Below are 15,311 nucleotides of genomic sequence, written 5' to 3' on the forward strand. Positions count from 1 at the left end.
TGGATGTATTAATAGTAAATGGGGATGGAAGATACTTTAATGCATTGTGTCCTCTGGAACATGAAATTTTGCTGATGGCAGTATATTTTCTATCTTTTTCTCATGCTTTGAAGTCATGTTCTCTCTCCTCTCTCTCTCTCTCAGAAAGCAGCAGTCCATCTAACAGTCTGCATGGAAACTGCAATACTGCTGAGATAGGAATGAGGTGGTGCAGTTGTTGGGAGGCAGGGGGTAAAGAGAGAGAGAGAGAGAGAGAGAGAGAGAGAGAGAGAGAGAGAGAGAGAGAGAGAAGCAGTGGATCACAGTCAGGAGAGTTGATTCATGCAGGTTCCCTGCATGGCAGCCATTGTTTTGTTCTGTGCTGCTAGTGAAGCTCTTTATTCAACTCGCCATGTTTCTACTCTCTCCCTGCAGGTTGCCTGCGTGAGATACAAAGTAGATCATTCAAATCTTTAGAAATTGGCAACTTTTTACATTTTACATTTATACAGTTTACATTTGACATTAATATTTGCACCCTATAAGATGGTATTGCATGTTGCTTATGTGTTTTTCCCCTTCACGTTGGATTTTCACACCATATTAATTATTAAATTATAACCATTTTTAAAATACTTTTCCCTTGAAACAGTAAAGGGATTACTCTTATTTTTTCTTGCATTAAATACAGTATAGACTATAGAATAATTCTATATAAAACAACAGTGGATTTAATGTGAACATGTTTTTAATGTAAAATTCTCTCTTTAAATACTTTGGCCAGTTCAAGAATAATTTATGTAATTTTATATGATCTATTTAATAGAATTAAAAGAGCAGTTTCATGTCTATCCTTGAATTGTTCAACTGGTCAAGGTTGATATTGTATTTAATTAGCACAGTTATCATTGTTATATATATATATATATATATATATATATATATATATATATATATATATATATATATATATATATATATATATATATATATATACTTCTTGAAAGCATTGGACTTTTGGAACCTATATTAAATGAATATAAGAATCATTTTAGTTTCCTTAAATTAGCCAGCTTTTGCTTATAGCATGCTTTTCATGCCCTTAGCACTTACTAGAAATATAGGACACTTTCAGATTGCAGCTTTACACTGACTATTCAGTCTTCTTTGTCCCATAAAATCCTTGACTGCATGCAGCACAGTTGAGGCTTTACTGAATGTGCCTTTATATATTACTGCTTTTTAAATTCCATCATTTGTGTATCTGAGCATCCACACCTGGGTCAGCTGTGATGTTGCCATGGAAACCAGGTTTAGCACAGGGGGTTACAATCAGATGTTTTGAAGGAGGGAAACAATAGCTTTGCTTTAATTGTTTTTATTATGAAAATCAATTTGCAGATTTATTAGAGAATATTTGCAGGTATATATCTACACATATATTAGTATATGTACACAGTATTTTCCATCATTTGGGATGCGTGAGCACAGCATACCATGTCTTAGGAAGACTATTGCTAGGACATATCATAGTAGTTGCTAATAGTTATAATCAAAAAGAACTTTTGTAAAATATTGTACAAAAAATAAAATAATAAAATGCAGAGGATTTAAGTTGATAAAGTCACTTCACAGTTTTGTAGCTTGCCCTCATGCTGGCTAACATCAAGGGGGACCATGCGTAGTCTGAATTATGAAATGGAAGTCAACATTTACATACGTTTCACTGTCCATTCCATTACCCTTAGGCATTTAAAGTGCTCACTGTGTAAACCAGATCTAGGATAGCAACTATGCATGAATGAGAATCCAGACAGATGTACAGAAAGTCCCCTGGGAATCCAGCCAAACACATGAACAGTGATTGAAGACCTTTAAAAGCGATTGTGTCCATGGCTCATGTCTTTACATGTAGTGTTATATTCTTTACATACAATTTACAAGTATTTACAATAAAAAGTGCATGATAAAATGTGGTTCACAAACTGATTTTATACACGGAACTGGTAGGCATTGGCATTGCGGAGGCAAGTCCATGTTGTCAAGCCAACCAAGAGGATCACAGGTAGCTGACACTCTTCAGAGAGCGCAGACTTCCCGTGCATGTAAAATACAAGAAGCTCTGCAGTTTTCCTCTCATGCAGCTTGCAGCTCTAATGGTATCAACAGTGACTCATGCACCAGCTGAGTGGGCTTTATAGAGATTGGACACACAGATTCGGTTACAATGGATCTGAATACAGTCTAAACTTCAAACACAAGATGGATGAGGCGTTGTCCCTATAATTTAGAAAAATCGGCAAAACTCTGCAAAGTGATAAAGAGGGATTTATGACTCTATAAACCATGCAGTAGGGAGGTGGTAAATTATAGCACCATTTTTAAGGGATGAATGTGTTGGTGGGGCATCCAGGGAACTAATATTAAAATATTAATCATATACATCAGTCAGAGGCAACAAGCTGTCGTATTATTAGCTGACAGTAAACCGGAAACTATATATGAATTATGTTTTCAGTTCTATTGCAATGCATGTCACAGTATATCAGTAGATAGAAATCTGAATTTAGTTATGTGCATATAATGTTTGATATATACTTATTTTTAATAAGTTACTTTTTTTTCATACATGGTTGTTGTTATTATAGTAGCAGGTTTCATTCAAAATTCTTTATTTACAGGACAGTTCAAACAAAATAAACCTCTACACACTTCTGTTGAACCCTGTTCAAAAACTAGCTTTTTACAGAACATAACATAAAATAACGTTGTCTGCCTTTAATGTACAACCTGAAAACATATTAAAGGGGCTCTTTAGCGCATCATTTGTACAAGGCAATCAGCTGGTTAAATAAAAATAAAATGCTATACAATCAAGGCCCTTTTTGAACTCAAAGGTTTCTTTTGTCAAAGGCTGATTTGCAGGGTGATTGCATTCTCTTACTGAAATTGAAACAGGTTGGCGGTATTCCTAAGGACCATGAAGGACACAAAAACTGAATTTGTTTCGAGCCAAAAACTCCTGTAATGTCTGATACTATGATGTGAATAAAATGGTTCATTCTGGAAAAAAAACAGTTAAAATGTTTGAAAAAAAAATTATCGTAAAACTTTTTAAACTCTCATATATCTACACTTCAATGTTCGCATAGTATGATAAATTGGGTGAGAAGTCTTGCTTGTGTTTGGAAAGCCACAATTTAGTTTTGCTGCCAAAACACACCTCCTCCAAATGCATTCATTTCCTGATTGATTTTAAGAGAGCTACATTTGTTATTGTCTCAATTATACTTGAAAATATGAGCAGTTCATCTTGAGACAAATAAGATGGAGAATCTGGCTCACTCTAAACTAGTGGGGAAGCCATACGTGTCTACATTTTGAGCAGCTGAATGCCAGAGATGATGGTAATGATGATGAAGATGATGATGAGTGCTTGCTGCTTTACATAGAGTGCATCTGCATGAAAAGTGAAGTGTCTATATGCTTTCAGATTTTAGAACTACCCTGATGTCACTGAAGGTAATAATTTTGTAAAGCATCAAACATTTCTCTGGTATTCTGCTCATGTTTAACAAAATGATTGTCTTAAATATTGATTGGTATTATTCAAGATATGAGGACATGTAAAAGTAATCATCAAAATGTTATGAGGATAACGAATAAAAGTGAATTCTACACAACCTGAAACAAAGGGTTAAAGGGTGGTTAGACTATTATTGTTAAATACTGACCTTATTTCCTCAATCTGACAAGTTACGCAAAGTCTTATGTTTGGATAACATATAAATATAAAAGTCTGTATCTGCTTTAGCAATGCAGCTGCAACCATTCAATAAAAATATGTGCAACATGAACTCAAAAAAGGGCTGTGTAGCAATCGATTGCTGTCTGAATATTTCTCAGATGTGAGAGATGGTGGTGATGCTCTGTAAAATAATAGAAACAGACAAGGCAATGTGAATGAGATAGGGCTTGTTAAGGCCAAAGACTGATGGTGAAGGATGAAATCTATGAAGTCAGAGTGAAATCCTTGTTATCGGAAATAAGCATGAAATGTCAAATAACACCATCTCCATTCATTTTTCTCTCCTCTCTCAGTTCCTTTCCTTTGTCATTTTATCACTCTATCGCTCTGCTTTATCTCACTACGTTCGGGTTCTGCCGCTAACAAGTGGTCTACATGATGCTGCATTTCCCTTTCAGCTTGTCAGCCCTGCTTTGCTTCCCGGAACGCTTGCCATCGATGTTCAAACTCATGTTCCTCTTCTTCTCCAAGTTGAGAAGCTCCTGGAACAGCTCAGTGACATTGTGGTTAGTCTTAGCCGAGGTCTCCATGAAAGCACACTTCCAGGTCTTGGACTGGGCCTCTCCATCCTCGGTCTTGACTTCCCGTTGAGTCTCGTCACTCTTGTTCCCCACGAGCATGATTGGGATGGCCTCTACGTTGCCTTTGATAGCGAGAATCTGCTGGTAAATGGGCTTTAATTCTTCCAGGGACTGCTTACTAGTGATGGAGTAGACCAGGATGAAGGCGTGACCCTTGGAGATGGACAGACGCTGCATGGCAGGGAACTGGTGGCTGCCAGTTGTGTCTGTGATCTGCAGGGTGCAGACGCTTTTGTCACAGCTGATCACCTGCCGATACGTGTCCTCCACCGTCGGGATGTAGGTGTCCCGGAAAGTGCCTTTGACAAAACGGAGCACCAGTGAGCTCTTCCCCACACCCCCTGCGCCAAACACCACCACACGGTAGTCGTTGCTTTGTTCGGGCATCTTGAGCTTTCAATTGAGCCGCTCGCTTTTTAGACCTAATAGAGAAAAAAAAGAAACATTTAGATGATTGCGTATTGAATAGCCTCTGGGTTCTGAAACTTTTTGATGCCAAGGACCACCAAATATGATCCTCATCCTAAAAAACAAAAACAGCTATTTAATAAATATCTTAAGTAAATATGTTGATTTTGAAAACCCTATACATTTCGTGATTTTTAAATCACCCCTAAAATCACGTAAAATACTATGGCTGCATCCGAAATCGCATACTTCCCTACTATATAGTAGACGAAAAACAGTACGTGACAAACGTACCCGGATGACCTACTTCTTCTGGCGAGAATCTGAATCTGAAGTGATATTTTCAAACAGAGGCTGTATCTGAAATCACATAATCTCTTGAGCATAGGTACTTATTTTGAAAAAGTAATTACTTCACAACGGCTAAAAAAATATGTTCTATATACTATGAATGTGTGTAATATGAATGTAATCTGGACGTACAACATCAGTTGCGTCGCTTCACTACCATTCATAAATCCTCTCCCGTGGCCTCGATAGTACAGTGTCCATCATATGCATACTTCAGTTTCAAGTCACTTTCTTCAGAGTAAGATGGTGATGTACGTTCTTTTTATCAACCGCACAAAAATACAACAAGGTTTTTAACTCTATAGGTACAATTAAACAACTAAGTCATTCCTTAAAAAAATTATAAAATGTATGTGGAATTGAATAGATCATAAATCACCCAACATTTTGTCAGTTGTTTATATTTCTGACGATGAGTAACCATCCCCACTATGAAACCTCACTCCTAAAAATCATACATTATACTGTACATCACATTTATTCTGATAGGCTGTGAATGTACCACGTCACAGCGTGTTCAGTACACAGAAGAATTGCTAGTGACTGGAAACACATCACGCATATTTAGGACACACCCGTGACCGTAGGTCCTATTTAAATCTATCATGCTTTAAACATTTAACATGATCATAATTTATTTACTGGGTATGTATCTTTACTTCATCAAAGTTACAGGTATGCACAACATTTAGGGATGTTTTTCATCTAGACAGGACTCAAATGGCTTTTCTGAAGAAAGAGACATGAGCCTTGTCATCCATCATGCTATGAAATCACAATGCAACTCATCATAATGTATCTGTGCTCTGCCCTTAGACACTCTCATGCTTTCACTGCAGTTTATAACAGTGCATTATTTATTGCCTTAGAGCCAAAACAATCATTCTAAACAGTTTTCTGCTCCTGAGCACACATCATTCAGATGGTGGCACTATCTATCTGTCTGAGTGCAGAACGGGTTTTAGATTTTTTTTTTATTAGCTTTTATATGTGCAATTTAATGTTCTCATGAATAATTTACCCAAGAAACAGACCATATCCATCAGTGTCGAAGAACCACAAACATAGAACACACATCGAATCGTGTAAAGATTATGCAGAAGCAAGCAAGAACACAATTTCCAGGCTTGAAGTTTACACCGCTTTTATCCTCAGTAATCAATACCTCAATTTCACACTAGCAGACGAGGGATACTGAGACAACTTCAATGAAACTACCACACTTTTAGCAAGATTTCTGCTGGACTTCCATCGAAAAGTACACATTAACCTGGAATGTGCATCAGATATGAAACTGTCATGATATGTGGAGGACATTATAGGGTCAGAAATCTTGAGCTGATTATATAACATCTGTGGTGGAGGTTTTTAACAATCGCTGTGGCACTAATATCACAACCTTGATGTGATTTTTCAAAGCTCTAGACACAAAACTCACAACTGGTGATCAAAATGCAATTTTTTATTTCAATTGCTTGAATACAAAGTTAATTTGTTCATTGAACTAAGATCACCTGTTCAAATGACACGACATAACATCAAAATATTACCATTTCAAAATGCAATACTTTTCAGAATCACACACTAATCTGAGATGACTTTATATTCATTATGAAGATCTAACTGTGAACTGATCAATATGATACTGTTGCATTACTATTAATGCATAGTTTAATAGAAACTGAGAAACAATTTTCCACGTTTAGATCGTGAATGTTTCAGGATAACAAGATCCATTAATACCAATTACCATGAATCAATCGTAATACATTATCTATGGATGTAATATTTCCTCATTATTCTTTATCAGACACTTTCTATAGTCCCATGTACCACATTTCCACACAATATTTTCATTTTTTTGCATTACTGTATGATGAATTCTAAACAGTTGAGAGTGCCATTCTTGTTTTGTAAAGTAATTTTACAACAGAAAAAGTGGGTTAGTGGGTTTAGTTTTTTAGGATTGTGTTTTAAGAGTGACAAAGCGTGTTTGTTGGGTGACAACCGTTGCTAGTGTTGTGGAAGAATGGCTTGATTAAAGTGTTTTGGTAGTTTTATTGCATTTTGAAAGTGAATCTTACCATAAACATCATAAAAAGGAAAGGGAGGCCAAGAAAACTGCTTAATTAGTCTTTCACAACGTTTTTTAACAAGACAGGTTAATGCACATGTAGGGATGTGGAAATGCTTCTCAAAGCCGGCTGCCCTCCAAAAATTCTTCATATTTTCATCCAGCATTAGGACACCAGGCTACTTACAGTCAGGGCTTAAATGCAGCAAACATGCTTGGCAGGGTGTAGCAATCCCAACAGCAGTCAAGCTCTCATCTGAGAGAAGCCCTGGTGCCTCTCCCCCTCTCTAACACCCTGTGTGCTGTCAAATCAATGAGCAGAGGACAGTGAGCCTTTGATCAATGCTAGTGTCTGCGGATTTCAGACCTCTGACAGGCTGGTGCCCCCCTCTCGCCCCTCTTAAGGTGTCACGCTTGTTTCTGCGCTGTGAATGATGTCAATCTCACTCGGAGTGCTGTGTTATCTATTCTAAGTCCTTCGCGGAAGGACCGGAGAGCCGCCGAGCTTATTAATGGCGTTACAGCGCCTCGCTATTCAGCCAAACTCTAATATAAATTAAGTTTGGCACGAGGAGAGATTATAATGCATGTGCCTCATTCAAGGTATCCCAAGCACTCTCGCAGCAATGTGCTGATGCCACCGGATTTGGGAATGACCTTGCTTTTACTGAAGTGAATTGTGGAATATATCACTCAGACATTAGGATTCGAAAGGTAATGTTTGCTGAATAGCACACGGGCATCATGCCACATACTCTTAAACAATCACAGTAAATGGAAGTGTGCTCAGTATGCTGGCGGTTCCACACAGTGACGTGCATAGAAAACAGAGTTGGAAACAATATATACAGACAAATTACTCTGTTACTCAAATTAATCTAGAAATTACTTTCTGATTTTATTGTGAATCATTGGTGCATGTTATTCCAAAGAAAAGTTCTTCACAGTCTTGAAGCTAAATGTTTTAACTTGCTGTTCTTTTGAATAACTTTCCCTTTCTGCTGTTATCACATAGGCCTTGATAACTAAATGTTATCTAGGCGCTAGTTTAATAAACTCGCATTTGGTCTGGGCAAGCTGGTAAACATGGCCTCATTACTGACACCAGCATCTTTCTTAAAAATATAGTATTTATTTATTTATTTATTTATTAAGCCTATTTAAAATCATGGTCTTCCACTTCTAAATATGTCACATTATGAAAGTAAAATAGGTTGTGAACCGGAGTTATGCGGACTGAGAATGCCTGAATTTTAATTAAATTTGAAGCAAGGGGAAATTTTTACAGTTTTTCTCAGTCGCTTTGGTGCATTTCTCACATCACTATTTACATTTGCACAACAGTTAGTTCAACCTCCACAACATTTAGTCATTTGTGCACATCATAGTAGCAGTTTCTCATTCCATTAGTTGCAACCAATGTTCAGTTCCAATATGTACTGCAATATTGTTTACAGTGTTGCACAGCTCTACCCAAAGGGAGTTTATGTTTGTTGAAAATAAGGGTGTATTTTTTCTTTTGTACAATGCTGAGAACAAATTAGAATTGCAAAGAGCATATGCAGTAAAAATGTGAAACATACATATTCAGTGTCTTGTACTCAGTTACCTCACTAAATACAGTAATGTGTAACTTTACTGTATTTTTCAAATGGCTGTGCAAATAGTATATAGTGCTGTCTTGAGCATTTTCAGGTAGTGTCACCAAGATCTGACTTTTTTTGCATTGGAAACATTTACAGAGTAAACTGTCATAATGAAAACATGACAAAGCCATTTGACTTTCTTGTTCATAAACAATGGTGTCAGGACTTTTCATCTTGATGACACTGACACTTTCATTGACATGAATACTTGCTTTTGAGGAATGAGCTGTCCATTTTGAGCAAGTGACACGCTTTTGTAGGTTATCAACTAGGTTTTGCAGTTTGTACTAATTGTTTGGAGAACTGCATTAACTGTTGTGCAAATGTAAATAGTGATGTGAGAAACGCACCAAAGCGACTGAGAAAAACTGTAATTAAATTTCTAAAATTTTGAGAAGAAACTAGCTGAAATTTCAGTTTTTGAAATAGCAATCTTACATTACTTTTTAAATGACAATCTTACTAATCAACCACTGAATATTTCCCAGTAAACAATTTAAAGAATGTTAAGAATGTTTCGAAAAATGTACTAAAATAATTGAAATTCATACAACTGTAGACAGACAGACAGACAGATAGACAGATATATTGATAGATAGACAGACAGATATAGATAGATAGATAGATAGATAGATAGATAGATAGATAGATAGATAGATAGATAGATAGATAGATAGATAGATAGATAGATAGATAGATAGATAGATAGATAGATAGATAGATAGATAACTGGATTCGACCGGATGCCCATCAAGCCGAGTCCATTAGCCAAATTCTGCTCTAATCTGAGTGAGAAGCCTTGCCGCATAATATACTGTAAAGAGCTGCTTTCTCTTTATCAGTCAAACCAGGCTTTCCCTCTGGCAGTTTCTATTGCATATCTGCATGAATACCTATTTTCTATTGAAGAAAAAAGGATTTTCGATTCAGAATTGACTCTCATTCTGTGGGAATCAGATATGCCTCACTTTACTGCATACTAAAGATACTAACAGGAGATGGAGAGGCATATGCATGCACACATTACTGTTCACATGTTCACTGGGCTGAGAAGAGAACCACGGTCAGAGTCTGAGACCAATTGATCTCTCAGTGCTCTGGGAAATCAAACTTGGGTAAAAGTGTTTGTTACTGCACGCACAGACAAAAACAGAACGATTTTTCTGATTAGGAAACAGAAAAATAGCCAAGGTTCCATGAAATACATGATTTAGTATTATGTAATTATCTTTTTCTTGTGGTGAAAATAAAAGCTAAGCATGCTTTTTGCAACTGTGATCAAAACTACCATTTCTAAACAATGACCAAGTCAATCAAGGAGGAAAAACAAATCAATGAGTTTCTTTTGGTTGTTGTTCAGATATAAAATTCAGATGCATTGCAATAATGAAGAAATTCATTTTTAAAAACTGAAGAAAAATAATTATGCGATAAATCACCCAAAAATGAACATTCTGTTATCATTCATTCATCCTCTTGTTGTAAAACTTATCATTCATCCAAACCTGTAAGACCTTTTCTTTCTTCCAGAATATCTACCTTTGAGTTCCACAGAAGAAAGAAAGTCAAACAGGTTTGAAACAACATAGATTTTCACTTATGTGTGATATATCCCTTTAAAATTGATGGGTCTTTATGCCACATATGTGTGTTTGTGTATTACATGGTGTTTATAGCTAAAAATTCGGACTCTTTGGGGAAGCAGGGTTACAGCCTAAAAATACCCCATACACCATCTGCCATTTCTCTGCGCCAAATGTTGCTGGATTAGCCCAGTCTTATTCGTTCAGCTGTGCAGGGGCATGAGAAAATGCTGTCTTGATATAAAACAGTGTTGTTAATAAATACTGGCCAGACTAAATCTACTCTCGCCTTGCAGAAATCAGTAGAGCCTATCAGATTCTATTAAACAAACTAGCATAATAATATTCAATGCAAAACATTACCAATTATGTCTAAATCATTGATGCATATCCTGACAGCCAAATTAACTTAATATATATATATATATATATATATATATATATATATATATATATATATATATATATATATATATTTTAATGACATGCGAGACCCATTTTAAAGGGATAGTGCACTTAAACATAAAAATTCTGTCATCATTTAAAACAAAAATGTATCCACTCTTTTTGTTCATACAATGAAAGTCAATGGAGTTTAAAATAGTGGACAAAAAAAAAAAACAATTATTCCACAGAAGAAAAAAGTCATACAGTTTGGAATGAAATGAGGATGATTACATGATTAAATGATGACAGAAATAACATTTTTGGGTGAACTACCTTTAAATACATCCTTATAATAACACTAAAGGACATTAATGCAAAAAACAAAACAAAAAAACAGTGCTGCACAAGACATCAAAGAGAGCCAAAAAATGTTTAAAGTAATAATATATAGAGTTAACAATATGTCTGACACCATATTGTAACACTAACCTCATGAACTCAGAACAAATGACTATACGTAACTGCTTCATCTGACTGGCTAATCACTCTGATACATTTTACCTTACCATGAGTGTTCTGCAGTTTTACTGTGTCCCTGCCAGCATTGCAAGAAACATCTCTCTTGCTCTTGTCGATCAGTCCGTCAAACAGATTGCTCCTCTGTGGACTGGGCTTAGAGGCTAATCATTGCGCTTTACCTCGTCTGTCCTGCTGGATGTGCTTCCAGTGACCCAATTCAAAGGATTTAAAACTGCCAGCATGCATCCACGCCACAAAGCAAAGCTCCTGTGAGGCCGCAGCTGAGGGACAGAGTGCATGAAGATCTGATATATTAACTATGAGATCATGCAAGATCACTGTAAACTGGAGTTTATACTGAGATAACAAGATGTGTTTTTGAGAAGCTTTGTGTTTCATCCCATGGCCTACGCACTGCCAAACAACTTGCATCTTAAAACCTTAACTGATGCTCAACTATTACAAGACCTTAGGCTGTGGAGCTAAATCAAATGTATGGATTGTCCTCCACAAATAAACTTGATTGATTTATAGCTGCCTGAGAACTTGAACATGCATTTGGCCTAAGGCTGGTCCAGGAGCTTAGTACCTTTTTCTCCATTAGCTGCTATACTTCAAATGAACTGTTAATGATATTGCATCTCTTTTTCTCGGATAAACTGGTGGGGTTAAGTGGGTTGTAAACTGTATGGGTTTAGATACTTAATCAGTTCATCTCAAATGAGCATGCTTATTAAATTCATCATGAGCATTTCATTATTTTGAGGGATAATTGCAGCCTTTATGTGTGTGATACAGTCACATGGCTTGTTCTCTTCCCTTTGAGCTACATCATTCTTTCAGGTAAACTTGTAATATATATAAAGAAAAAAAAGTGAACAGATTTAGATAGATTTCTAAACGGGCGTAAATCAGGCGTTTTATCACAATGTATCATGATACAATATTTGCAGATACCTCAAAACAAACATGGCATGATACTATCAAAATATCGGCCGGCGATCAAAATATTGATATCTGTCACTATAGATTTCTGAGAGAGAAGAATAGGCCTGGTAAACCCACCAGGATAACACTTGACCCCCTCAATTCAGAAATACTGTATTTAAGGTGCACTCAGTAAGGCTGTGTCTGAAATCACCCCCTATACTCTAATAGTTGATATTGAGAGGACAGCCATAGTGGACAGGACATTATCGAGTGCACTCATTCAATCCCAAAATGCACCTCAGCAAAGAGTGTGCAGCCAAATATAATCAACAGCTAGCTGTTGAAGAATACCCAAGCACTATTAGCATTGTGCCAAATGAATTCCTGCTTCTCGCAGACTCGCACCACTTCCGTTGAACTCAGTGTCTCATTTTCATTCATTCAGTGGACTATATTAGTGGAGTAATGTATGAAATCATGAATGAGGGTATAGGGCGTTTTACTGCACTTTTAGACATGCATTCGCAAACTTTCCTGAGCACTTCCCCTCTGGAGAATCCCCACCGCCATTCTGAAGTGCGTTCAACTTCGTCAAGTGGACGTTTATTTGGACAGACCCTCGACCCCTCGATTTTGACAGAGGGAGCTCCTAAACACACACTTCAGACAGATCCATAGACCACAATGCACCATGATTGTGACGTCACAGCAGTTTGCGCTTAATTTACCCCCACTCCACATAAATCTAGTGTCTGATATTGGCGTTATTTTGACATTTAACCGCATTTAGTACTTGTTGTAGCTACCATTAAGGTGACTGTTTTTTAACAGTTATAGTTTATTGTATAGTTATTTTCGCTTGTGTATTTTTTTATATTTAATATTTAATTTAAATATATTCATATTTAATATTTGTTTATAATTAAAACAAAAATCAACAGCCCAAACGTACCTACAGGCCTATAGAATGGTGCATAAAACCAATTCATAAGGAAACAAACTGCAGCTACATAGCGGATTCCAAGTGATCAAAGGCTGACTTAGGGTGTTCCATTTAAACACATTGCAAAGGTTCCACCAGTAGTGGGCACTCATGCAACGAAAGCAATGATGTACATCAAAGTGAATGAGACGGAGGGAAGTTAGCGAGGGAAGGGCATAAAAATTTGGACTTAAACGCAGCCATTCTAAGAATTATTTGCCTCTTATTCATCCCAAAAGTAGCAGTTTTGGACTTCAGAGTGTCTATATACATGGATGCATGACATTTCTGATGCTTTGCACCTTTTGTTTTAATCTTTTTTTTTTTTTATTTTTTTTTTTTTTTTATTCTACTGACTATGATCATAAATGCAGGCCTTTTATTTATTTAGTTTATTTTAGTAATTTTGTCAATTGCATGACATGACTGGTCATGTGATGTCAACATGTCGGCATCCACAAGGGGCAACCCCTTCTGTGTGGAACATAACAGTTTTTTTCTAGAAATCAGATGTGGCTGAATCATCTCATGAAATCGTACATCGTTTTAATTACATTTCTCAAATGTGCAGCTCATTTAGGCTAAGTATGTGCAAAACTTTTTAATTAGCAAAACATTACTATGGTGCACCTTTAAATCCCATTAAACAATTGGCCAGATGAGGTGAAGAGGTCTCAAAAGGATTTAAACACTAGGCCTACTATTAGGCTACTACTTCTGTTACTTATAAAAGCATAGCCTACTATAGAAAAGTGTTTCGACTTTTCTCGTTAAGCACGTTAAAGCATCCTATTATTGCCTCTGGTGCAATAGCCTACTAAAAACTGATGCACTTCTGCGAATTAGTCTCCATATAAATTGCTGCATTAGATTCCATTATGAGCGCAGCCTGCATCATGTTCCGCAACAAGACTGCCATAAGAGTCATGCATTGGCTGTATACGATGATATATTATTATACTAATGCATTATGCACCCAATACGACGTCAGCAAAGCGCGGGTCCTCTTTCTCAATGTTCACGTTGCACAACCAAATCTTTAGCCCGTTTTGTCACTAAATTCTCCATGTAATTCCATTAATAAAAGGCTTTTTAATGATGCAGAGTGACATGAATATACAATGAATATACATAGGCTATCCTATGTTTCCCACTAAATGGATGACTGATCCTGTGCATGTGCTGGTTAACTGTTTGTCGCACACACACCTACATTTATCAAATGTTGAAAATATATATATGCTAAATGGAAATCTCCATGGTATAGTACGCATGGCATGTAGGCTATATGTTATTTATACCATCACGGAGCCGGTTGTCGGACACAGGAGTAAACTAAGAGTTCAGCATCACCATATCATACGCAGCCCGTTTCATTCATAAAGAAGAGACTCTCCATAGCACTCGTGGTGCGGTCATTCACATGTCTTCATTGACGGATAGCTATATGTTGGCAAAACGCGTTTTGTTCAGAAGCATATTTCATTCTTAACAATTTTCGTTTTAATTAGCCTACTATTTATTGTCAACAAAAAAGAAAAAGAAAAAGCCATAATTACAGTTATTGTCATTGCCGCTAACACATGATGTCCATCCAAAACAGAAAATGCTGCAAGTATTCAGCAGTCAAAGTCTAACTGAAATCTCTGTATAGGCTACTGCTTGTCCGGGTTGCTTATGCTGTGCAATAAAGAAAAGAGGGGGAAAAAGACACAATATACCAAAGGCGCTTAATAAATTAATTGATTTCATACGTCGGCGCGCGATTCGACTCACCTACCTGAACTTAACGTAGCCTATCCCGCGTGACTGATCTTTGACTGACAGCACAGATGAATGGCAGACTACGCTAATAAGGTACTAAAGCATTTTAGACTAATAATGAAGACGCGATAGAGTCCAATCTCAACGGCAGTCCTCTCTCTCTCTCTCTCTCTCTCTCTCTCTCTCTCTCGCTCTCCCTCTCTCTGTATCGCACTCACTCATACACACACACACACACACACACACACACACACACACACACACACACACACACACACACACACACACACACACACACT

At 36.8% G+C, this 15,311-nt stretch overlaps 1 protein-coding gene across 1 annotated transcript; it reads right to left on the reverse strand.

The window, feature by feature from the left end:
• Positions 1-1,350: 1,350 nt before the first annotated feature.
• diras1b (DIRAS family, GTP-binding RAS-like 1b) lies at positions 1,351-15,229 on the reverse strand. The gene is made up of 2 exons (XM_082173312.1): positions 15,029-15,229; positions 1,351-4,790 (listed from the first exon to the last, which is right to left on the reverse strand). The coding sequence occupies exon 2, from the start codon at positions 4,753-4,755 to the stop codon at positions 4,159-4,161; it is 597 nt and encodes a 198-aa protein (XP_082029438.1). The 5' UTR covers positions 4,756-4,790; positions 15,029-15,229; the 3' UTR covers positions 1,351-4,158.
• Positions 15,230-15,311: the final 82 nt, after the last annotated feature.

The sequence above is a fragment of the Leuciscus leuciscus genome (assembly GCF_965113295.1).
Source record: "Leuciscus leuciscus genome assembly, chromosome: 6".
Taxonomy (NCBI): domain Eukaryota; kingdom Metazoa; phylum Chordata; class Actinopteri; order Cypriniformes; family Leuciscidae; genus Leuciscus; species Leuciscus leuciscus.

Coding starts and splice junctions, on each gene's coding strand:
- diras1b (XM_082173312.1), bottom strand. CDS start 4,755: ATGCCCGAACAAAGCAACGACTACCGTGTGGTGGTGTTTGGCGCAGGG.